Source organism: Lates calcarifer, unplaced genomic scaffold (assembly GCF_001640805.2).
Source record: "Lates calcarifer isolate ASB-BC8 unplaced genomic scaffold, TLL_Latcal_v3 _unitig_162_quiver_1072, whole genome shotgun sequence".
NCBI classification, from domain to species: Eukaryota; Metazoa; Chordata; class Actinopteri; family Centropomidae; genus Lates; species Lates calcarifer.
In genome coordinates this window covers 350-25,809 of record NW_026115658.1, presented here as the reverse complement: position 1 = coordinate 25,809, position 25,460 = coordinate 350, and the positions used below count along the sequence as shown (strand labels likewise).

At 41.3% G+C, this 25,460-nt stretch overlaps 1 protein-coding gene across 1 annotated transcript; it reads left to right on the top strand.

The window, feature by feature from the left end:
- The first annotated feature begins 240 nt into the window (after positions 1-240).
- LOC108889729 (unconventional myosin-VI) lies at positions 241-24,893 on the top strand. Its single transcript, XM_018686355.2, has 28 exons — positions 241-357; positions 2,259-2,328; positions 2,436-2,509; positions 2,936-3,065; positions 3,235-3,340; positions 3,467-3,522; positions 3,622-3,719; positions 3,842-4,006; positions 4,661-4,741; positions 6,606-6,786; positions 7,471-7,615; positions 9,138-9,295; positions 9,662-9,753; positions 10,276-10,348; positions 11,608-11,735; positions 12,668-12,763; positions 13,031-13,201; positions 14,147-14,185; positions 14,435-14,528; positions 15,083-15,213; positions 15,456-15,533; positions 15,634-15,763; positions 16,917-17,007; positions 18,478-18,628; positions 19,868-20,076; positions 20,183-20,261; positions 22,550-22,710; positions 22,828-24,893. Exons 1-28 carry the CDS (start codon positions 241-243, stop codon positions 22,880-22,882), a joined length of 3,159 nt encoding a protein of 1,052 aa, XP_018541871.1. The 3' UTR covers positions 22,883-24,893.
- Positions 24,894-25,460: the final 567 nt, after the last annotated feature.

Genomic DNA, 25,460 nt, shown 5'->3' with positions numbered 1-25,460 from the left:
TTTCACCCAAGCAACTGTGAAGAAAAAAGTCAAATCCATATTGTGTAGTCACATATGCCCCAGGGAACAGAAAGCAGATTCAGTTTGTTTGAAGTACCTCAGTAAAAAATGCAAAACTGTGTACAATACTTTGCATATTTATTTTAAGCCACGTATATGCTTTATGTGTATTGCCCCGCTTTCATTTTCTGCCTCCTTCCTTCTCCTAGCTGTGTGGCCGTGCGGACAGGAGGTGAAACCATGGAGGATGGGAAGCCAGTATGGGCACCCCACCCCACCGACGGGTTCCAGCTGGGCATGATCGTTGACATAGGAGCTGACGCGCTCACCATAGAACCGCTGAGCCAGAGGGGCAAGGTGGGTCACACATACAGGTACACACAGACACACACACACCCCTGCTTTGCATTTGCAGGCAAAGTCCAGTTGAGGAATGGGTGAAGGAAGAAATAGTGTTTATGCTTGTTTTCCTTTCACATGGCTCACATACATTAGTTGTTATTTGCCTTAATCCCAGGAGCATCATCACCACAGGGTTAGGGTTAGGGTTAGGGTTAGCAGGACACAAATGCATATGTTGATAAGTTCATGCACAAGGGTTTCATGAAAGAATCACAAAGCAGTGTGTATGAAATGAAAACATATATTTTCTGTAATTTCATCATTGTCTATCTTAAGTGTGATCTCAGTTAGAAAAGGCGTTAGCACAACAATGTGTAAAATGTGAGCAACATGAGAGACCGCATGTACAGTGGCATGAATAAATAAAGAGGGTGGCAGCAGGTGTGCTGATAGTGTTGCCTAGAGGGAGAGCTGCTCATTAGGAGGTAAAGGCCACCTGTTACACCTGAGCCGTCACGTGTCCCCGGCAAGCAGGCCTCTGATGTTTACAACAGACACGCACTGAAGCAGTCGCCTCTGCGTTTGTCATGTTTGAAGCCCAGCTAGTGTTATAGACCTTTCTGACATGAGGCATTTTGGCTTGTTATAGCAGCAAAAGCACAGATCGAATAACGTTCCGCTCAACGACCCTGAATGTGATGCAGCTAAATGGAACTCAGCCATAATTCATTTTATTATTCACGCCTCGGTTTTTCCCCTTCTCTTCCACTATCAAAATAAATGTCTCCCGTGAACAGTTCCTCCTTGTTATTTTTTGTGTTAATGTTATGCATCTGTGTTTCTCTCATAAAAAGTTGTGTCTGCAAGTATTAATTCTTTCTATTTTTAAGTATTATTATTTTGATCTTTTTATTCCTTTTAACCACCTTTTAATCCTTCCTTCCTTTTATTCCAAATGAACCTCACATGGAAAAATTTTAAACTATTGTTATCAGTTTTATGCTCTGCTGCGAGGACAGAAACTGTTCCATTCAGCGAGGGAATGAAAGGCCCATTGAGTGTCTCTTTACTGCAGTGCTGAACTCATTAGTGCCTTGGCTCTGGACATGGCCCATGGCCTGCTTCTCCTCCTTTGTCAATTTTATTGGTTAGACATTTCTCACATGGTTGTTATTGTGGATGGCCATGTCCAGATTGAGCCAAGGTACAAAACAGATTCTGTTTATGCTCACAGGCTGTTGGTGGTAATAAACCACACACTGTGGCTCAGACTGGGTCACACTCACAGACACACACACACACAAGCAGGGGGATTGATGCAGGAAGTGTAATGAATATGTAAATGGAGGAAGAGAGTGTTTATTATATTGATATACTGTATGCTGCAGGGAGTAAGGGACTGCTTTTAATACAGTGCACAGCACCACCAGCGTCTCTACTGCACCACACACACACACCATACACACTCACTTATTCACTCAGGTGTTCAGATCCTGTTGCTCTCCCACCAAATTATTCATTATCCTGCCATGTCTCCCCTTGTTTCTCTCACAGCCGGCTTGTTCCATTGACTTTATTTCCATTAACTCAGACTCTTAAACAATAGAGTGAGAATATCAGTAACTAATTTATCCTGGGAACTTGTCGCACCAAACATCATTACTGTGATCTTTGAGCACAATGAATGATTCATGTTTATGCATGCTTTTTTTCCCCCTGATGTTGAATATGTCACCCTTTTATCGGCTGCTAATAAAATTTGTTTTGTGTCATAATCTTTTCAAATAACAGCATGTAAACAGTAAATACTCGTGTATTTAAAGTTTGCAGGGATTTGCAGAGGCAGTGCGACTTAACTTGTAGCGTGTCTTTTCCTGAAAGTGACATCATGTGAAGGAAAACTGTTCATGTTACAGACCTTTCTTGCTCCAATGAGCCAAGTCTTCCCGGCAGAGGATGATGTCAACAAACACGTCGATGACAACTGTAAGTTAATGTAACGCTCAGTAGCTTGTTAACATTTTTCTACAGGCTGTTTTCCTAGAAATCATTTTATTTTTATTCTTGCTTGTGTTTTTTTTTCCTGTTTTCAGGTTCCCTCATGTACTTGAATGAAGCCACACTTCTGAACAACGTGAGAGTGCGGTACAATAAAGACCACATTTATGTAAGTTCTCTCCTTTGCCTATGGTGCTTGTATTAATCCTTAATATTTGTTGCACTGGCTTAAAGCCATTACTATCCAGCTGCATCATAAGGAGATAGAGTAACAAGTTAGAGGACAGAGGGAGAGAGGATCCCTATCCTTGTTTTCCCTGGGGGGGGGGGAGTACCAGGTGGTAAGGGGGGGAAGGGAAGCTAGCATAGGGTCACAAAGTCAGACTAGAAAACCCAATCCTGATCCCAGTTACTCACTTAGGAAATGAGGGACAGATGGTAGATGAAGGAAGAACGACAGGGAAACAAGTCTCGGCAGCCTTCGCTGGGCTCATTTTCACCTCATTATTCAATAATGTATGTGTATTTTTGCTATTTGTTAATTTTCTCCAAATGCAGAAGACCCTAACCATTCTCACTTTTATATCTCTTGCAGACTTATGTGGCCAATATCTTGATAGCTGTGAATCCTTACTATGACATCCCCAAACTGTACGGCCCAGAAGCCATCAAGTCGTACCAGGGGAAGTCACTGGGCACTCTGCCACCTCATGTTTACGCTATAGGTGAGAGATCACACCCGGTCAAGTAATGTTACTCCAAAAACCACAACAGTTACATTACTTTTGAAGTAAGCACTGTCAGAGGTGCAAATAATGCAGACAAGGAGTAAAAGTGCTGTATTATGCTAGAAAGTTAAGTAATCTGTGATGGGCTTTTTTTTTTCCTTTTTAGCCGACAAAGCCTACAGGGACATGAAGGTTCTGAAGATGAGCCAGTCCATCATAGTTTCTGGTGAATCTGGGGCCGGAAAGACTGAAAACACCAAGTTTGTTCTCAGGTAGGAACTCGCATGAATTACGACTCCTGACTCCTGCCCCCTTCTTCCCTTCACCCTCACCAGCATGAATTCAGTTTTGTGTCCTTTTGTCTTTTAAATTGTGTTTATTTCATCCCCATACTACAGATATCTGACCACAACTTACGGAAGTGGTCAAGATATTGACGAGAGAATTGTAGAAGGTAATATATTAACAAACTTAAAACTGATTTATATATGTATGTTGTGTTTTGGGGCAGTGTGATCCTGATAGTGTGTTTTTTACCCTTTTTAAACCTCAGCTAATCCCCTTCTTGAGGCCTTTGGAAACGCAAAAACAGTCCGGAATAATAACAGCAGTCGCTTTGGGAAGTTTGTGGAAATCCACTTCAATGACAAGGTAATGGGTCATCACTAATTTATTTTGTGTGTATGTGTGTGTGTGTGTGTGTGTGTGTGTATGTGGACCAAGCACTTTAGAATCAGATTTTGAGACTTGATTTTTTTCTCCTGTTTTGCCAGAATGCAGTCGTAGGTGGATTCGTCTCCCACTACTTGTTGGAGAAGTCGAGGATTTGCATGCAAAGTAATGACGAGAGGAACTACCACATCTTCTACAGGCTCTGCGCGGGGGCGTCTGAGGACATCAAGAAGAAGCTGCATCTGGACTCTCCAGACAGCTTCAGGGTCAGTGGTGCTTACGTGGACGCCAGAGTTTAGAATGTTAATGTTTCCCAGAATAAGAACCCATGTGATACTGCGGATAAAACTGGTACAAATCAACATTTTGAAAGCTGTTGAGTTGATGAGTTTGATGAGTTTGTAGTTCTGTGGAAGCCCACTAGATGTCACTTGAGCACGTTTTTAGTGATGTCTTGACACAAATCAAAAAGTCCTCCCAAGTGAAATCAAAGTCCCTTCAGCAACAAAATATTTCACAATTGAATTATGTCCTGTTTCGATGCAATTATCAGCTCAGCGGGGGCATAGTCAGAAAGCATAAAGGTGTTTATCCCGGGCCGTTATTTTCTCCTACATGCTCTACAAAACAATGCTTAACGGAACAACAAGCAGCTCAAGCTGTTCCTTCAGATGTTTATCATAGTGTCATTATATCAGGTCCCTGAGGTGACACCCACATCAACAGAGGCAATTACTTCACGCAATTCACCACTAGTCAGCTGTGGAGCAATATTGGAAGACAACAGAGTCAAATCTTTTTAGAAAATCAATACAGATACCCCCCAGTATGCATTTCTACTGTGTCTGAATTTAATTTATCAAGATACTAATTATGTTTGAATATTTTCTAAGATGATTTTTTTTTTTTCTCTGTTGCAGTACCTGAACCGAGGATGCACCAGATACTTTGCCAGTAAGGACTCTGATAAACAAATCATGCAGAATCGCAAGAGTCCTGAGGTAACATCACGTTCTGTTCCAGTTTAATACCCCTGACAGAAATATGTGATTATTTTTGACACTTGCCATGTAGCACTATTGAATTCCTTCCCGCGTAATAATTGTTTACCCCAGACAACAAAAGTGTAAACACTGGACTGATATCAAATCCCAGACTACATTTAAGCAAATCTGCGCCGGATGTGAAATGATATGCAGAAAACTGGTCAATTGCAATATTTTACGCCAAGAAATTAGTTCAGGTCTGTGCATTTGATGAATTATGTACGACATGAAAAAGAGCCAGGGCCTCGTCGAGTTGCGCCGCAAAAGCCTGCAGGAGACGTGTAATTAATATCATGAAACAATTAGAAGAATAAGTGTGACAGGTTGCTCTCTCAGGGACTAATTATACATGTTCATTCCACTTCTTGTTTTCTAAGATGGAATAATATCTTCTTTTATGCTAATCAAAGTTTCAGGTGAAATAGTGATAAACAAAGGCGGCGCTATCAGTTCTTTGTTAATGGGTTTTACTCATAATGGGTTTATTTAGCTGATTACATTCGTTCATTACACAAGTGCGATGATTGAAACTTATTTCACCTTAAAAGCCAATCATAACCTTTATTCTTTGACACTGTAATTCACTCTTACTATTCATGATTTTACACTCAAATATTATAATCACACTTGTTGTTCCCCTTTTTATATAAAGAGGCTTTATTTTAAAATGGCAATGACTTAAAGGGGTTAAAGTGGGATTAAAGGGTTCTTTGGGTCTTTATCCAACATGTTTACTGTAGTTTGTTCTTCCAAAATCCATAACAGTGTCCAGTTAATTGGTGGAAGCCATGTAAGCTGTGTGGTCATAAGTACACTGTGTGTTATTAACATTTCACATTTGTCTGTCCCGCCACTCTGTTACTGTATATAGGACAATAAGGTGATGTTTCTTTTTCTTATCAGGGCTTTGTGCTCTCTGCTCTTTATCCCGTGTTTCTTCCTAAAGTAAACACTGAGGCTATAAGGGTGTTTTTTTTTTTATCTGCTGGTGTTTGTAGTGCATGCTTCCTCTTTGTCTGCATGTATCTGCCAGGATTGTGGGGAATTGGAGCTGGGTGGTGCTTATATAGGAAAACACAAAGGATGTTTGCTTATTGCTTTTTGTTTCAGTCATACTGTACAATGCAGGGCTGCACAATTACTGTATATTTTCCATAGTCACAATGAATAAAGATTGACATTTCATTTTGGAGACTTGCCGTTTTAGTCAGAATGCTGTTAAACATCCCATCAATACAATTACTATCAATGCTCTCATATATATGCAGTGTAATACATTGAATCATAATTGTGCAGCCCTTGTTAATTATCACTCTATGATTAGACATGATGATGACAATCTTGTCTCCTAATGATTCTTGAAGAGGTTTTCACACTACATGCCTGTTCCTCCTACTTTCATCATCCTGACATGTTGCACAATTTTAGATCAGTTCTGTCTTTCCATGATAAGTATAAATACAGTGGCTGTCAAGACATTTGGAGACAAGGGCGACTGTAGCAGAGCAGCCTTAGTTTATAGGATGGTGTGTGCTTGCTGTGTGCTGCTGGTGGAGGCTCTTTTAACACATTAGTGTTAGATATTTTTGGTTTGTTCATCTCTAACATGTGGCTTTTATAGTTTAGTGTGGGCAATTGGTTTTCCTGCAATTTAATTTAGAATCAGATTTACTCAATATTTTAAGGACGATTGAAACAAAACCTCAACGGAGTAAAACTTTTAAAATATAGAACTTATTTGAGTAAATCGTGATTTGAATTGAACTCCTACACGTTGCATGTTTCTCTTCTCTTTCTAATGCTCTCGTGTTTTTTGCAGCATCTAAAGGTCGGCGCCCTGAAGGACCCTCTTCTTGACGACCACGGCGACTTCAACAGGATGTGCGTGGCCATGAAGAAGATCGGTCTGGATGACACTGAGAAGCTGGACCTGTTCAGGGTCGTTGCTGGCGTCCTGCATTTGGGCAACATCGACTTTGAAGAAACAGGGAGCTCCTCGGGTGAGGCAGACGCTGTATTTGAAAATGTTTGCAATATTTTTAGGATAATGTCTAGGAGTACTATGTTTCTCCAAATCCATGGTTCAGTTTTGTATCACAGTATGAGATTGTGGATGTTTGTATTGTGGTTCAGAATCGTTACACCCCTAATAATCTGTGAGTTTATCGAGCACTTCGGTACTCGGGGACAATTTCAGTGCACTTGAGTTTTATAGCTTTTCTATGTAGTGTTGTTCATCTGTTCAGCTACAGCATTAAACACTATTTATGCCATCTGTTTTTTCCAGCTAATCTGCTGCCACAAATTAGAAAAACTTAACTTCCTCTGTGCTGTAAGATTTTTCACTGAAACGACCATCAGAGGTTCTATGAGCAGAACGTGCAAATTAAGAAACCAAGTTGTTATCGCTCAGCTTTTACAATAAATGTGAGCACATAGAATTCTATTGTTATTAGATCACCGAGTAAACTCTTGAAGACCAGACCTATGTCTTTGGATTTCACCACAATTTAATCTCAAGTGGTAATAAATAAGACCTTGGTTACCCTGGCAACCATGATATCTCTCTCCTTCTCCTTTCTTGTTTGTTCTTTATCTTTCTGTCTATTCAGTCAGTGTGTCTGGGGGTTAGATATGTTTACGTTCAAACCTTTTCAGTTTACATTCATATATGTATGTTCCAGGCGGCTGTGTCCTAAAAAATCAGTCAGGCCAGACTCTGGAGTACTGTGCCGACCTGCTCGGTCTGGACCAGGACGATCTGCGCGTCAGCCTCACAACAAGAGTCATGCTCACTACAGCAGGGGGCGCCAAAGGAACAGTTATCAAGTAAGAACAGGGAGTATTGATCTTTTCAGATCAGAGACTCTTTGCTGCTTCTTTTGGTCATGTCTCTATGAAGGAAAATGGTTTTGATTTTCTCTTAATTTTTCCAGAAGCCACTGTTTTGTTTACTGAGGGAAAAAACATCTATCCACTGAAGTGAACTGAGTGAAGGCAGTGAGGTCATGATGGATCTAAAATTAGCTATTAATCCTTAGACAGAGATTAACCAACTGGAATGTAATCGACACTGGCACTGGATAGGCAGTTGTTGCTGTACTTAACAGTAGCCTGCAAAGTATTAAGATGTCTTTATTGAGCAAGATGAAGAGATTAAGTCCTCACATTGAATTAAGCCTGTTATTTTATGGTCTAAGTATAACAGAGTATATGATAGATTGGATTATTTTGTGTAAGAAAGAGCTCGGTGAGAATGTGAATCAAACACCACTGTGCAGTTGTCCAACCTCAGGGACACAGGAGAACAATCTGTTTTTGCTCAGGTAAACTGAACTTCTGCATGACTGCAGGTTAAAAAGAGAAATACGGTGCAGCACTGGCACCGCTACCACGTACTTTGGTGGTGATGTGGTGTTTGAGTGATGGGGCCAGGTTTGGTGGATTAATATTTCAGGAGGGCCAGATGCCGGCCTGGCCTGGAAGTGTTTTCTCCACATAAATAATGCAGCCTGTATCTGAGGAGGCAGGCAGGGCGAGCACAGCCGAGCGGTACAGTAAAGGCCCAGTGTCTGGGGAGCAGGTGGAGCTAAGGGGTTCTGGCTTTGTCATTAAACCCCCCAGACAGATCTACTCTGCTCTTGGGAGGTTGAGGGTAACAGAGGGGTGGTGGATGTGATGGTATCAGGGGTGACTGAGCCTCCAAGTGATGCACATATGAAACATTGTAACTGATAAAAATGCCTGTCAGAGAGATTAACTATAAGGATCTGAAGTGTTTTTTAAGACTTGCTGCATTTAACTTATGGCACAGTGAAACAGAAAACCTATTCTCTACTGAGACATGATAGGACTATTCCTGTTTGAAATGGATGAGGGTTTTTTTTCCTTATCAAAACTGGGTGCATGGAATATAATATAAGGGAGAAAGTGGGTAAAGAGCTATTGTAGCAAAAAAAAAAAAAAAAAAAACCCTTAAATATTAAATTCACCATCTCCCCAGCAGGGACACCTGAGTTGAACTCTGGGCCGCTAAGGAACTGCACTTTGTCCACACAGTCAACCCCTCTAAATGATTTAAAATAAGTGTCGTTAGAGAGCCTAGTAGAGTTCAAAGTTCATATTTTAGTTTTAATACCTCCTCTTTCACTTCAATCCTACCTTTAAAACGATCACCTAGCTTGACTAGAAGGAGCTGAATGGCGAACAGCACCGTGCCACTTCAAGCAGCTAATCTTAAATTGGGTGGATAATTAAAACAAAAAATAAAACTTATAAGGGATTTAATAAAAGACTTGCATGCCCCAGTTTTGGACTGTCTCTCATTGCCACACTTTGTGCGTCCCTGCAGGGTGCCTCTAAAGGTGGAACAAGCAAATAATGCCCGCGACGCCTTGGCCAAGGCGGTGTACAGCCGTCTCTTCGATCACGTGGTCAAACGGGTGAACCAGTGTTTCCCCTTCGAGACTTCCTCCAACTTCATAGGGGTGCTGGACATCGCTGGCTTTGGTAATAAAGTGCAGTCAGTGTTCTATAAAATGTGGACGCTTCTGTTAAACTTAACACAATGTGTTGATTCAGCTCAAGAATACTGAAAACTTGCAACTTTCTAGATGCCCTGCTTTATGTTGCTGTCTTAGTGACAGTTTTTTTTTCCATCAGTTTGTTTAGAATTCAGTTTAAAGAGACACTCTGTGTAGCATGTCTCTTAATATTAGTACCCTAATGCATACACACACTTCATTACCAGGGCTTTTGCTTGAGAATTAATTTCCCTCACTGCCATAATTAACACAGGCTTTTCAAAATGTTTCATTTTAGAATTAATTGAAATACGTGTTTTTTTCTGCTTCCTCTGTTTTTCTCCCCTCTTAGAGTATTTTGAGCATAACAGCTTTGAGCAGTTCTGTATCAATTACTGCAATGAGAAACTGCAGCAGTTCTTCAATGAGCGCATTCTCAAAGAGGTGGGTGAGCAGCGGCGTGTGGATTAAGGTGATTCAGTGTGGTTTAAACTTCTGTTATCCTGGGAAACCTGCCATGTCACTTCATTCACGAGCCAAAACTTACTTACCAACTCTCTCCGTGAGCCAGCAGGAAGTGGCTGGGCACACCAAGCTCCCCTCGTCTTTATCTTTCTCTGTGTATTTTCCCCTACGTCTCTCCTGCGCGCCGTCTCATTAGAATGCTAATTTCTCAAGGGACGTGATGAAGCTTGTTTCTCTCCTGTGATCTCTTAACGTTATTCTCTTCCAAGGTTTCCCAATTAATGCACCACTATTCTGGTTTAAGCCTCTTTCTCGTTATCTGACTCGTGTGTTGTGGTTTTGATGTTTATTTGTTTGTTTGTGTCTTTTTTTTTTGGTTTTGTTTTTTGAGGTGGGTGATGTTTTGAAGCCACCCAGGAAAATCTAAAATTATAAATTTCATATCAGAAAATTTTAAAAAACGCTACTTCTAGTGCTGATTTTTGATTTTTGTCTGTGCAGGAACAAGAACTGTATCAGAGGGAAGGGCTGGGAGTGAACGAGGTGCATTATGTTGACAATCAGGACTGCATAGGTGAGTTCCTCTGTCACATCTTAACTGTGCACAGTGGATTTATTTTTCATTACTTCCCAGTGTGGGCAGTCACAGGCATTGCATACTCTAACATATCTCCTCCTAAAGCTGATAAGATGGCTAACTTGAGCTGGGTTCAACTGATCAAAATCAAAGGTATATGTGCGTAGGAGTGTGTGTATTGATATCCACATGTATCTTGAGCCTTGAGTGATCTCTGGAAGTGAAAACAGGTCCATCGGGTGACACTCAGGGACATCATTAAGATGAAGTGTTGCCTTTGAGGGGGGCCTAAACACAGGATGTACTGACAGAGACGTGGCTGTCCGTACAGCCCACACAACACAAATGCACTGAGGTTGGTTGGAGTGTAACATCAGCTCACCCACGTGGCGCTCATTTGGCCCATTCCTCGTGCTCGGGGCTACACGTCAGAGCAGCGAAAATACACCTGTCAGAGGTGGGGTGGGGACAAAAATACAGACGTCTCATTATCCAAGAAGCTGGGGTGTCCATGTGTCTGAGGGGAGCGAGCGTAATGGGTGTTTGTGGGTTTTATGGCCTCTTTTGTGCTATGAGAGGCAGGAGAAATGATACCCTCTCTTTTTTTTATTTGTTGTTGTCTCCCTCCTCAAATGAATCCTCAAATTAATGGGATGAAGTAGCCAGTGTATCAAGGTGAAGCAGTTTGATTTGTATTTCAAAGGCTGTGATTATTCAGGTGCGAGGTTAACTGACAACCGTGAATAACATTTATGACTTGCAAATGACCGCTTGGGTTGGCCATTAATTCACTCATCAATCTTCGGGATTTATGCACAGGTGCTTGTTCATGCAAATTTTTTGCTGAGGTCCTTGGCTATTAGATTATATTCCAAACACAGCATATTGTATGAATAATTCAGAGAAATGGCTAAATGAGCATCCTGATGAACATGTTTTTGTGCTTTGAATATTCACATTCAGAAACAGTAAACAGTGGAAATTTCCAATAAATCTCATTTCCAGGATCTGAATGTTAAGTGATTTTGTAACTTATGTATCATAATGGCTTCTGTGATTCGCACCCCTACCCCTCCCCTGAGATACTTCTGTAGAGATTCATAGGGTTTGTTGTTGGTGAAGCATATGGATTGGAAATATTACCAATTTGGACTCATTAGGAAGGACATTGCTGTTCATGCTGTACGTTATAGAACTGTGCGTGAACACAGAATCCTGATACTGTGGTTGATGGATAAATATTTGTTTGTTTCTAGACCTCGTGGAAGCAAAGCTGGTGGGAGTCCTGGACATTCTGGACGAAGAGAACCGACTCCCTCAGCCCAGCGACCAACACTTTGCGCTGGCCGTTCACAGCAAACATAAAGACCACTTCAGACTGACGGTCAGTCCTCTCAGCTGTGCTCTCCCTCCCTCCCTCTCTCTCCTCCCCCACTGTTTTCCTTACTCCCTCTCTCCTTCTCTCTTTGCTTTCTCTCTGGTATATGCTGCTATTATTCTCTTTCTGTGTGTGTTTAGTTCTTTTGTGACAACCAGGGAGCAAAGTAACTGTGCAGCGGTTCTGCCATTGTGGTCACTTTTTTTTATTCTTTACTCTGCCTGTTTGTTACAGCAGTTTTTTGTTGTGAATGACGCACAGTCCGGCTCCCTCCCTCTGTCTCAGTCTTTGTCGCCATTGTTCGTCACTCGATGTATCTCTGCAAGCATGTAATCCTTTCAGAAATGTAGCCTTGACACCAATTCAACTTTAAGATTAGAGGTGGCTGGCTGCAGCCACACTCAACTGCAGGGAGAGATATTACCCACATACAGGCCGTTCTATACATTAAATTGGATGAAAGACATTAATCTTAATCTAAAGTGCAAACATTTCTGCTATTCAGGTTTCACACTTTAAGGATAATTTATTATGGTTCTTCTCACTGATGAAGCTAATGGAGCTTAAAAATGCTGGTTGCCACATTTTCTAACAATAATGTTGGGGTCCTTTATAACACTTGAACCAGATAAGATGAATATGGTGTTTATAAACTATATCTCATATATGTTATTTCCTCTTATATCTATACAAGTAAACATATTAAATAACTACAAATTACCCTGCACAAAGTTTGTGAGAATATCCCTTTTTGCTGGATTTCACTGCACTTCATTGATCTAAATGTTTCATTCTTCAAACCAGCCCTCCTCAATAGCTGTGTGGCTAAACACATTTCTTCTGTAGAGATGGTGATGGATAGGTTTGGAGTGAAATCAATAGATGTGTCTTTTAGTGCTGTCATTAAATATGATTTGCTTTTTTCCTCTCCCACTTAGGTTCCCAGGAAGTCGAAGTTGACCATTCACAGGAATCTCCGAGATGACGAGGGCTTTATCATCCGGCACTTTGCTGGAGCAGTCTGCTATGAAACGGTTCATACTTAACACAAATCTTATTGTAGAGCTATTGAAGCTGAGTGGTGTTCACAAAATGCAGTATCACTGTAGAATATTATTCTATTATTCTCCAGATACTTCTGCTTGTAATGTGTCTTGCGTAGATACCAGTTACATAAGGCAGTGGAGTTACTAGCAGTTAAAGCTAACTAAACACATTTTAAGTATCTAACTAATTATTATTTCCACTGTTGATGAATTCATCGCTGACGTTTTGCGTTCTTGCTTGTAAAATAACCATAGACTCGGTTTGTGGAGAAGAACAACGATGCCCTCCACATGTCCCTGGAGAGCTTAGTATGCGAATCCAAAGACAAATTTGTCCGAGAGCTGTTTGAGAACTCCAACACCACCAAGGACTCCAAACAGAAGGCGGGCAAGCTCAGCTTCATCAGCGTTGGCAACAAGTTCAAGGTCAGCGTGACTGTCGGGAGTTTGTTCCCGAAACTGAATAAAACTTGCTCATTTATAGTTTGATAATACTTTTTAATTTCACTGTAGTGAATAATGAAAAGAATGTACTCTCTTATACTAATGATGAATTTTTGTGATTTTGGATTATAGTGGCTTCCTTTTTTGTTTATTTTTACATAGTTTTGTCTTAGTTTGACACTTAGACTATGTCTAATAAGCTATTGATGCATGAAATAACAGGAGAAACATGTATGTTGACAACTTGTTGTCCACGACTTAAACAAAAACTCAGTGATAAAGATGTACAAGGCCTAAAGATGTGAAATTTGCTGTGAAACAGTTAACAGACTTTTCTAACTCTAATCTCCAGACCTTTTCTGTAACTTTTCTCCTTTCTCCTCCTCTTCCCAGCCCTCTTTCTCCTCCTTATTCACGGTCCCCCTGTTAGGTTTCCTCCAGTCTCCCCACTCTTTCCTCTGAGAAAACCTCCCTTGCTGGATAAAGCTGGATAAAGTCAGCTTGAGGTGTAATAGAGAGGAGATAGAAAAAAGGAGGAGAGAAAGAAAGTCTGAGGCATTCGGGGTGTCTTGCAAAAGAGACAGAAGTACTCAACTTTCAGCAGCTTTTTCAACAGATTTGAGGTTTCTTCATTACTAATGTGGCTTCTATTGCTTTTATCACTAATGCACCGGACATGGACTCAAGCACAAAGATGATGTTTCAAAATGGCAGTATGAAACTGCTTTCAAATTTTTCTCCCAGGCTGCATTTGTTTTATAATTCATTCATAAGTCATACATTGATGCACGGTATGTTCTGTATGCATTGCTGGTATTGTTTCATAATAAGCAAGTTAAGTTTTCCTTCCTGTTTTGGCGACCTTCATCACAAATATTAAAAATAAATCATCATTAAACACTTCTTTTTGTCTGTTTCCACACACAGACTCAACTCAACCTGCTGCTGGAGAAGCTTCGCAGCACTGTGAGTAATATTTACTTCGTTTCATCATGGGTTTGGTAGAAAAATCTTTTTTTCTTTCCTGCTTTGAATCAATATAAATCACCCTTTTCAATATAAAGCATGTACTGGGATGTGTTAACTTATTACATTACTGCTACTGCACACGTTTTCACTCAGGTGCCAATTTATAAAGACGACTTCAGACGCAGAGTGAGAAGCACTGTGCCGAGACAGATCAATTGTTCCTGATTAATCTTTGTGTGTGTGCAGGGCTCAAGTTTCATTCGCTGTGTGAAACCCAACCTGAAGATGGTCAGCCACCAGTTTGAGGGAGCCCTGATTCTCTCACAGCTGCAGTGCTCAGGTAAGTCTAAAAGCAGCATGTATGATATGTACAGTACTGTCAACTTTTTAATAAGTTGTTGCATTCACAATGTACAATCTTCAGGATGAGTAAATAAGACTACTGGACCTTTGTTCAAACAGGAAAGCCTTCAGGTTTTTTTTTAGGAATGTTAGACATTTAAATTTACATTTCTTCCCAATTTCTCCCACAAAGGTTACATTTTGTTAAACTGTAGTGACTGGAAAAGCCTCAGAAGGCATTTGACTTTATTATAGCATAGCAGTTTGTCCATGTTGGCATTCTGCACTGTGCACTGTAGTTTCAAGTCACATTAAGTCATTTTTTTGAAAGGCTGAATCCAGTTGGGGAGTGTGTTATTTGCTTCATATGGCTTTAAAAAAAAAAAACAATTTAAACTGTTCTAAATTAAAACAGAATAATGCGCACTGTGTTTAAACTAATTACGTCATCATCATTTACAGTGTGATTCCTCAGGCAATCCTGTTTCTCTCTGATTACCCTTTGTATGTCCACAACCATTTTTACTTTGTTTGTGTGTTTGTCTTGAATAGGCATGGTGTCAGTGTTGGACCTGATGCAGGGAGGCTTCCCCTCCAGAGCCCCCTTCCATGAACTCTACAACATGTATAAACAATACATGCCCGATAAACTCACACGACTGAATCCACGACTTTTCTGCAAGGTGGGATTACATTAGTTTTCTCCTTCAATGGAGAAATACAAAGTGTGCTGTCGTTTAAATAACAAGCTAATTGTTTAAAACAAAGCCTAATTAGTTGTGTAATTACATTTTTTAAAAAAAGCCTATAGCCACACTGGCCCATTTGGGAAATAATTAACTAATACAAGAGAGTATACTGCCCTAAATTCTAACCATATATACAATCTTGCTGTGTCACTGAATGTGAATTTGCTCCTCTGCAGGCTTTGTTCAAAGCTCTGGGACTGAATGACAATGACTTTAAGTTCGGACTGACCAGAGTGTTCTTCCGTCCTGGAAAGGTAAGTCAGCAAAATGAATTGCACCTCGATTATGCAGGTCGTTATGTAACGTATATGCTGCAACGTATTACTGCTTTATATGTGTTTGTGTTTGCATCAGTTTGCAGAGTTTGACCAGATCATGAAGTCTGATCCAGACCACCTGGCAGAGCTGCTGAAGAAAGTCAACAAGTGGCTGGTGTGCAGCCAGTGGAAGAAGGTCCAGTGGTGCAGCCTGTCTGTCATCAAACGTATGTAAAATCCAACCTTAAACACATCTGCACTGTAGTTTAGAAATTATATTGATTGTCCTTTTGTTTTTGTCTGCAATACTTCTCAAACCATAGTGTATTCTAGGTGAGATAATTTGCCACACTTTGAAAAAAAAATGTAATCATTATTGAATGTTGCTTTTCTATGAGTTAGGTCTGTTTCAGGTAGAGACACTACCTTTAAAGTCATCATTTTCACTTCCATATTTTAGATTGTAGTGCTTTAGTTATACAGTGAAAAAAGTCTTGCATTGGAAAACCGCCCACATCTCACAGAGCGCTTCTTAGCAACTCTATCAGCTGTAGAAAGTGACTCCTACACAAACATTTCAATGGCAGAAACATATTTATGTTAGTTAAGCTATTTCACTTTCCAGTGGGTGACCGTAAGATTTTTTGTCATTTCCGCACAGTTTATTATTCAGCTCTGATAGCTACACTAAATCATATTTCACACTTCTCCATTCATTCTGAATATTGAAAGCAGCAGCCTCTAGCAATATGGAATAGTACTTTAAAAGCAGTTCCTTGAACCATTACACACATAGAGTTATTGATTTCCACCATTTAACAAAGCGCAGGCTGGCTTCTGCTTATTTGTGTAAAAGAAAAAAGAAGAAATTACATTACAGTTATGAAAGAACATTGCCTCTGCTTGACCACACACTTCTTGCATAAGTAACCTGAGGAAATTTATGGACCTCGTCCTGGTCATTTATTTCCTTCCACACTTCACCTTATTACTGCAATTTCGTTTGCTCGTGTGTGTACATGTGTGAGATGAGAGAGAAAGTGTGTATAACATATACACTGCATTACTTGTTTCTGTGCATGCCTGATCTATTAGTGCCCATTATAGCAGTTTATATATAGCTGTATTGTTAGCTGTGTCATAATTCTAGCTTTGCAGGTGAGTAGTTCTCGTGGCTTTCTGACATTTAGCTTTAAAAGCAATTATTTTTTTTCTGTCACATTTTAGGTTTTATTTGACTCTTGTGTGGGCATACCTTGCATGAAATACCTAAGGCAGGATTCACATAGCCTTAGGAACAAGTATATGTGTGTATCCTCTACAAATAAGTATTTTGTCCATCTTTGTTTGAATCCTCTTTTTTTCCCTCATCTTCAACAGTTAGGAACAAGATGAGCTACAGAGCCTTGGCCTGCATTAAGATTCAGAAGACCGTCCGCATGTGGTTGTGCAAGAAGAAGCATAAGCCACGGTAAGAACCCACACACACTTACACGCGCACATGCATCATTTTACCATCTTTCTGTTTTGTCTGTGCCCTTTGCTCTTCTCTTTGTTTTTTCTTTTTACCCTCCACTCGCCATGTGTGCTTTTTATTTAAACAGATTCACGCTTGGTGGGTTTTGATGGCTTTCTCTCATTGTGAATTTAGGAGTTCAAATCAATCTCAAAAGTTATCTGTGGAGAAATTATGTCTCACTGTACTGCTTTGGGAAACACAGCATGTCTTGCTGTGTTGGGTTACATTTGGGGGAAACAAATGAATCTGGTGAGAGCAGTCGCCCAGATGATGGCTTTTCAGATGGCTTTTTTTTTTAAAACCTGATTTTAATTGTCAGTGGCAGAATTCATATGGATGCATGTGGAAATGTTTAATACCTGCAAACACTCATGTAGCTCAGCAAGGTTAGAATATAATACATCTATTTTTGAAAGAAGGAAGAAGGTACCCTAAGCGGTCCTTAAATTGAGTAAAATCTCTAAAAGGTTAAAAAGGTTTCTTTTAAGTGAAACCACAGTGTAATGAAATGTACTCCCCAGTGAAATAGAACATGCAGGCAGACGGCAGTTACAAGGGGGTTTAAATTGCTCGGATACACTGTGAGAAATATGTTGTGATACAGAGCTGTAGAAGACTGTTGGCCTCCACCCACACTGCTAGATCAGAAGGTAGAGCATCGGGGGTGAATCAGTAAATAAGAGTGCGACCGTGCTGTCTCGGAAGAATAAACCAAGTTTTCATCAACTAACATTCAAACAACGCGCCTCAGACCCTTGACATTACTCTGCTTGCTACTATGACCTACAAGCTAACAGTCAGGCATATTTTTACAATAAACAACAAGCAGGGTCAGCTGCAGTCACTGCAGTGCTAGGAGTGCTTGGGAAGCTGGGGTTCTTGTACTGAGCTTCCTGATTGCCCAACGAGCCGCAGGTATGCGGATGACCATGGGCAACAGGTGAGGCAGGAGACCGGCCACGCCCCCACACATACACACACACAGACAGACAGACCAGGGAGGCGGAGACACCAGGGAAACCAGGAGAAATTACGAAAAACACCAGAGTCTTGAAGCCGTGAAATCCAGATCACTTTTGATTTGGATAAATTATGTTTACATAAGTCAGTTCAACATAAGTCATCACAAATATTTTTATTTTTTACAGGAAGAGAAAAGACTATATTAAAAAGAGTGATTTTGATATTAAAAGGTCCAAAAAATATTGTCACTAACGCTTAACAGACACACGGAATTTCTACTTAGAAATGGGACTTTTTTATTTCACAGTCATTAAATAACAATTCATTTGCACTTAATCACTTCCTTTATAAGTTTGCCACTTCCTCTAATTCATGTACATTTGAATTAAACTCTTCATTTCCTCTAAATTGTTAATGTCGCTTCCATATGTCAGTTTGCATTTTTCTTTCTCCTCGCAGCATTGATGGCATGGTAAAGGTTCGAAACCTGAAGAAACACATGGAGCGGTTCAATGAGGTGGTAAACGGGCTGAAGGAGAGCAAACAGGAAATGGCCAAACAGGTCCAAGAGCTGGCCGCCTCCATAGATGCTCTGTTAGCCAAGATAAAGGTGAGTCATTGACAGGTGTTTGACTGTGTTTTTGCTCCGGTGAGGACTCTTCAGAGCACATACCTGCCTTTAGGCACGACTGCCTCAGATTTATATGCTTCCCCTGCGTTCGCACCTGTAGCTTTTGCGGCACAACCGGTCGCCTCCTGTTGTACACCATGCCTTCTTTTTTTTTTTTTCCTAAGTGCCCCGTGCCCTTTTCTCATTCTTTCTCTCAGAATCAATATTTTCAATCACCTCAGGATAAAAAGAAGAGCTAGGTGAAGAAGAAACCCTCTCCTCTCCAATAATTTAATTTAGCGAGGCTGTTTAAATGATCAAACTTGGTTAGTGAAATCCCAGCTCTCCCTATGCAATAAGCAGTAGACTTATTGGACCTTCTAGGTACAGCAAATCCTCGCAAACACATCCACATGCTATCCAGACATTTGGATACTGACAATTCGTACTCTGTCGTTGACTGTATGTAATCAACAGGTATGATTGGAGTGCTCAGAGGTATCCTGGCCGACACTGATGCACCAGTGACTCCTGACCCCCTTTTCTCTACTCCCTCTGCCACAGTCAGCCTCTCCACCTCTCCTACGTTCCTCTGTAAGCCCATTAGCAGCCCCACCGTGAACACTCGTGGCGCCGCGAGTGCTCAGAAACTGCTCTTGGCATGGCGTCTCTGGAGTGAATAATGCATAAGGTGCCAATGGCTGTCATTCAGGCCTCTGTACATTGGGACAGGACGAGACCTTGTCATTTTCCCTCCCTTCCCTCTTAGAGACTCACTCTAATGAACCATCACAATAGGGTGACAGACAGATTGTCTGACAAACATAGTGGGGAACTGGGGAATTGAGCATTGTGGCTGCCGGTGTGCAAGTAACAGGCTCTGTGTCAGTCAGCATCTTCCCCCTTTTTTTTTGCCACATTGGAAGGTTGTGCCATGCTAACAGCAGAGTGTGTGTGTGGGAGTCTGGGTGCACCCAGTGTCACTTCCTGAATATTTCCCTGAGAGGAGGCAAGGGGCAAAATATTATTCAAACAAACTCTGAAAAATGTGTTAAGCATCCTGTGGGAATCTCACCAGATATTACTGTAGTAAAAGATATTCTTGCTCAAAGAAAACCTTGGTTTTGAACTCCACTGAGGCCCAAGGCTGAGAATTGATCTAACCTGCTGGATAAAGAAATGAAGACTAGGTCTTAATTTTGTGACACCTGCCATGCGGATCCTTCTCTTGACCCCCAGGCCAAAGTGATGACCCGGAAAGAGATCGACTCCGAGTACCAGGGGCTGGTGAAACGCTCAGAGCAGCTGCTCTCCTCCATGCAAAAGAAAAAGCAAGAGCAGGAGGAGAGCGAGAGGCTGAAACGCATCGAGGAGGAGATGGAGAAAGAGAGGAAGGGGAGGGAGAAGGAAGAGCAGCGACGCAAACAGGAGGAAGAGGATAGAAGACTGTAAGTAGCGGCGAGGGGAGGATTATCAGCGGATGTTTTGGTAAATGTAATGGCAGATGATTTGAGACTAATATATATGTATTTTCCTTCTCTATTTCTCTTATAGGAAAGCAGAGATGGAGCTGAAGAGGAAGCAGGAGGAGGAGGACAGGAAAAAGAGAGAGGAAGAGGAGAAAGTTATACAGGTTTGGATCATCCTCGATGGGCTTTTTGTTCTGTGGTGTAACTGTAACTTTCTTGGGGAGAAAGTTGCAATGCCTACGACAGCAGAAGTGCAGGAAGATGATTCAGTAAATGTTAATAAACTCAAGACCTGCAGTGTCCTCAAAGCTTCATGTGTACCCACCCCCAAAGTGAGGTAACTAACCCCTACCCCCTGTAGAGAGACTCACCACTCAAACCCTGCTGTTATAATCACATTTAACCAAGATGGTTTCCTAGACTTAATCCTAATCCCAGACTCAGCAGGACCTTCATTTGGGTCAGTTTCCGCAGTATGATGTGCAGTATTGTTTCTGGTAAACTGTGTTTCAAGGTTGAATAAGTTTTCCAAACATCTATGACAATAAAAACAGATTAGAATCATTACTCTTTGCCAACAAAATGGAAACAAAGGAGGCTTCAGCATCAGAGACTTCAGAATCATTAGTTGAGAAGTGTACCAGTACCAGTATGTAGTATAGCACATCAAGAAAACAGTCCAACGCCATAACAATAACTTAACTTACAGCAAATTTCATGTCTCTTGAAGTAGATTTTTAGACAGCACCATACTGAGCTTACAAATGAAGCCCACAACTTCCAGTGATGTAGTGTGAAGTTTGTTTGTGCTGTATGTGCTGCATGCTTAATGGACAGGAAAAAAGTCATGCTCATGTGTCCTCTCCGTGGTAAACTCTGCCTGCTCTCCGCTTTGAGTGAAACATTCATTTGCTCTTTGGTCTCCCACGGCAACAGCCTGGTCATGCCGTTGGGTCAGATTCCCAGAGGTTTTTTCCACAGGGTCTTGATTGATGATTCCACTTCCACAACTGAACTATTTCATCCCTCCATACAGCGTCCTGTGTTTTATTAACATTTTACCTTTTACTCTCATCCACACTTTTCTCACATGAATCCATCTCCACCTGTTGCACTCACTCACATCTGATCTGCTTCACTGATATTTCTCTCCTCTGGCCCTTTTATTACACTCACCCGCTCCTCCTCTTCACCTTTCCTCACCATCTATTCATCCATCTGTTAAGTGCACGTCACACCTTCTGTACATCTATAGCTCTTTTTTATTCACCTAAGGCCAGTTGGACATTTGCATGCTGTCATTTTTTTTCTTTCCAGCAGTGAGACAGTTGACACCAGGCTGTCTCAGGAGACTCTTTGCAAAAAAGTTTGCTTATCCCCAGCTCAAAAGCTCAAAGCTGCGGCAGTAAACTTTCTCAGGGTGTCTGCTCTGACTTCAGTAGCATTTCACTTTGTGTTCTTTGCTATTTTCTGCTGTGTCAAAGGTCAGTCTAGCGCTGTATCTTGCTTTCTCCAAACTTTTTGTCATGGTGTCTTTCAGCCTAACCTAATTTATGCTACAATGTCCAGTCTTTGACTCTGCAGTATTTATTTTCTTAAAGGGGAGCACACTCAATTGGAGGCTTTGCGTGTGTTATCATTCACAGTAGTTTCCAGTGCTGTTTTTTTTTTTTTTTTTTTTTTTCACTTGTGAGTGAGTCACTGCATCTCACAGGCCTTATTCTGCAAACAGTGAATTTGATTTGACTTATTTAGGAAATGTGATCATAGAGAGAGAGAACCAAGAGAGATTTAGGGATTTAGGGTAAAATCTTTGTTTTGGACTTAAAAAAATGCAGATCAACATTCATACTGGAACCATCATAGATTTCAGTTTTTGTTCTCATGCCTCAGTCTGGTCATGTATCACAGCTGCTGGTTAGACTGTTCTACAGTATGAATAATATATTCTGAACTGGAAATGTATTCATATTTAAAAATCCTCAGAGAAAAGGATCCATTGTGGAGCTCATTAGTGGCTTTCAATAAGGAGATAGATGGATACACAGGATGTAGATAGATAGATATATTTATTGATTCGTTTAGTTTAAGATATATAAATTCCCTCCAGGCGCCTGTTGGCTAGTTATACTGTAGTAAAGTTTGTACTATTATTTCTCTGAAGTGCAAAATAAAAACAACCTGGAGTTTCAATCTGAGTCAATCCCATCTACTGATTGTTGGCGAGTGCTTGTCTCTTGTATGCACTGTTGTCTGCCCTGTCTAGACAAATGATCAGTAAAGCTTTGTTAGCAGCCCTACAACCTGGATAAATAGACCTAATCAGGCTTGGGCACACAGCAGTGCTCCAATTGTTATGAGGGGCCTGGCACACAAGGCAGCATTGGTATTTAGATCTAGATTTTAGTAGATTTAATCAAGTCACATTAAGAGCGAAAGTGTGTGTTTACAGGCGGAGCTGGAAATCCAGTTGGCTCTGGAGCGCGAGGAGCAGGTCCAGCGCACCGCCATCCTGGAGCAGGAGAGGAGAGACAGGGAGTTAGCCATGAGAATCGCCCAGAGCGATGCAGAGCTTATCACAGAGGAGGGGCAGACGGATGCGGGCCTGCGCAGGTATTGTATACGTAAAACACAAGGCACACGTTTGCTAGTGTGCAGTGCACAGTGAACAAGCAGTGATGACCTGAGCATTCGTGTATGTAACTGAGTTTCTGCTGTGTTTTCTCCCAGTGATGAGCCTTTTTCAGATCTTCCTATCTCCTCATCCTCAGCCAGAGCCATGTAAGAGATCAGTGCAGCTGTCTGTGACTGCCCATATCCAAGCAAACCTAACACCACTTATAATCACTCCCCTCCTTCCCTCACTGTCTGTCTTAATCTCTATCATAGACCTAAATCTCTCAGCTGCTTAAAATAGATGCAAGATTATACCAGCAATGCAAAGCCAACAGAAAAATCCTTAGATTTTAAGAAATCACCAATCAAATCTGGATGTATTGAATCGTGAGATTTATAGGATGATTATGAGTGATCATTGATTACTTTAAAAAAAATGATGGCACAGCAAATCATAAATGAGAGGTGGATGAGAATGATCTTTCTAAATCTCTGATCTTAATTGGCTCTGCATGAGTCTGCAGTGTTTGAAGCCTGTCTGTTCTTTGCAGTGCTGGTGCACAGCACAAGCTCACATATGTGCTTCCCCTGTCCCATCAGTATTTACAAATTTAGCTTGTTAGGTGTTCATATCCACTGTAATGGACACATTTTTTTAAATGACTGCTTCATAACTGTCTGATAATTGCAAGCAGAGATTTTGTTGCAGGTCTTCACTCACCCACTCTGCTTCCACCTTAAATCTCATTAGTGATATCATCAGCTTTTAATTAGCAGGTGTTAAGAATCTTTGCTGTACGCGAAGATAGCTGTTAGCAAATACTTACTCCCTGACAACACCTCAAAATATTCTGTTTTTGTTAACACCAAGATAAAATATGTAATGTGTAAAATTTGCAGTTGCAGATTAATGGCACTATGTTTATTCTCTAGTGTTGGGAGTGAGCTCAGCACTTGTGCAGACACACAGTTGTGAAGTGAATACCAGACAGTGCGTCCTGGTAGAGACAAAAATAATTAAGAGGGTGGAGGAAAAGAATGCTTCATTATTTTCTATATCAGGTCACCTCAGAATGTGTTATTATGAAGGTTAACAGGTAATGTATATTAGCATGACACATAGAGCTGCTACTGTGTTTACCTACAGTTTAATGTACCCCACACACTGTTCAAAATTAGTCCTTGTTCATGCATTTTCTCACCTATAAATTTATAGATAATGCACTATATAGTGAATGGGGAATGATTTTGTACACAGGCAGTTGTTGAAAACATTGTATAAACTGTTGTCTTACATTACTGTAAGTTTAAATACAGTATGTTGTAGCTACCCTCTCCATAACCCTAAGCTTTTGAACTCGGATACTTTCCCATCATCCGTGGCACCGAATTTCCACAACTCCTCTCTGTGTTTAAAGCCAGGAGACATTCTCTGAAAGCCTGTGTGGTCCTTATCTGCAGGTCCGGTGAGCACAGAATTACATTTGATCCAAAAGCCTGTAATCTTGTCAGTGTTGGCTCAGGCATCCAAGGGCCACTTTTGCATGTGTCTCCCACTATCCCTGTGATTCAGTTGAGCCCTGGCACCAGAGTGGCGAGAGAGAGAGAGAGAGACACTCCAAAGGCCACGTGTGTTGCACGTGCACGCCGCAGAGCTAAAGCACATGAAAGCATGTGTGCGGTAGAAGTATACACACTGGCTGCCATCGCTGGCAGAGGACCTCGGGCTCCCTCCGCCTTCATCGTCCTCCAACCATCTATTTCCTGTTCACCTACTGCCAAAAGCAAAGCCCGGCCGTCACCGCACTTCCACTACTTTTTTTTTTTTTTTTTCCCTTCCTTGCCTGCAGCAAAAGTAAAGCCTGAGCCTTGGTTCATCACTATCACACACTGGCACGTGTCTCAATCAGAAATCATCCTCCCACTCAGTATGAATAATGAATGGCGATGCTAATCTGGCTAATGTTTCTGTAGATCAGTAATCCTTCATACTGAGACATTAGCTGCTACGCCGACTGTAAACAGAGGAGGTAAATCCCTTGTATGATTGAATTAGCAGCTTCAACTCAGCAGGGAAGCTGGAGACAGGAGCCCAGACCTGCTGCAGCAGTCAGCTAAGTAGCTGAAACTCTGCTGTCAGTTTGATTTCTACATTAAAGTTGTGCATGGTTTCTCCTTGTTTTTCAGTCATCTCACATTCCTGTTACCGTAAGTCTGGAAAAAAAAAGGCACTCAAAATGCCAGCAGATGTAAGCTGGCATCTGGCAAGCTGTAACATTAGAGTAGCTTTGCATTATTGTAAGTGGAGCTGAAACAGTAGGCTGCAAGGATATGGACAAACTCTGCTCCTCAGCTCCCTGCTGCCAGCCTCTAATGTGAATTTAATCGGCTGAGACAATGAGGGCTTGAAGGAAGCGAGGCATCTGTTTCACCTTATCACGCTTACTGTACCTGTCTTCACACCCACTTTTTTTTCCTTGTTTTTTCTCTCTCTCACCCACGTTCATCTGTTCCCGTGCCACAGGGTCCTCAGGTGCAGGCAACCAAAGCTGCTGCTGGCGTGAAAAAGTATGACCTCAGCAAGTGGAAGTATGCTGAGCTGCGAGATGTCATCAACACCTCCTGTGGTGAGAAATCACTAAACACACCCAGACTTCAGCACAATGGCGCTTTTTACAAATGTGTGTGTGTGTATCCAACCAGCCGCTACAAACAGATCGAAGTGGCGGAGCTCTTAGTGAGATGCA

Bases quoted from the DNA above. Each gene is read 5' to 3' on its own strand.
- LOC108889729 (XM_018686355.2), top strand. From the start codon at position 241: ATGGAGGATGGGAAGCCAGTATGGGCACCCCACCCCACCGACGGGTTC. The intron at 4,742-6,605 runs GTAACATCACGT...TGTTTTTTGCAG, and splicing joins AGAATCGCAAGAGTCCTGAG to CATCTAAAGGTCGGCGCCCT. The intron at 15,214-15,455 runs GTGGGATTACAT...GCTCCTCTGCAG, and splicing joins ATCCACGACTTTTCTGCAAG to GCTTTGTTCAAAGCTCTGGG.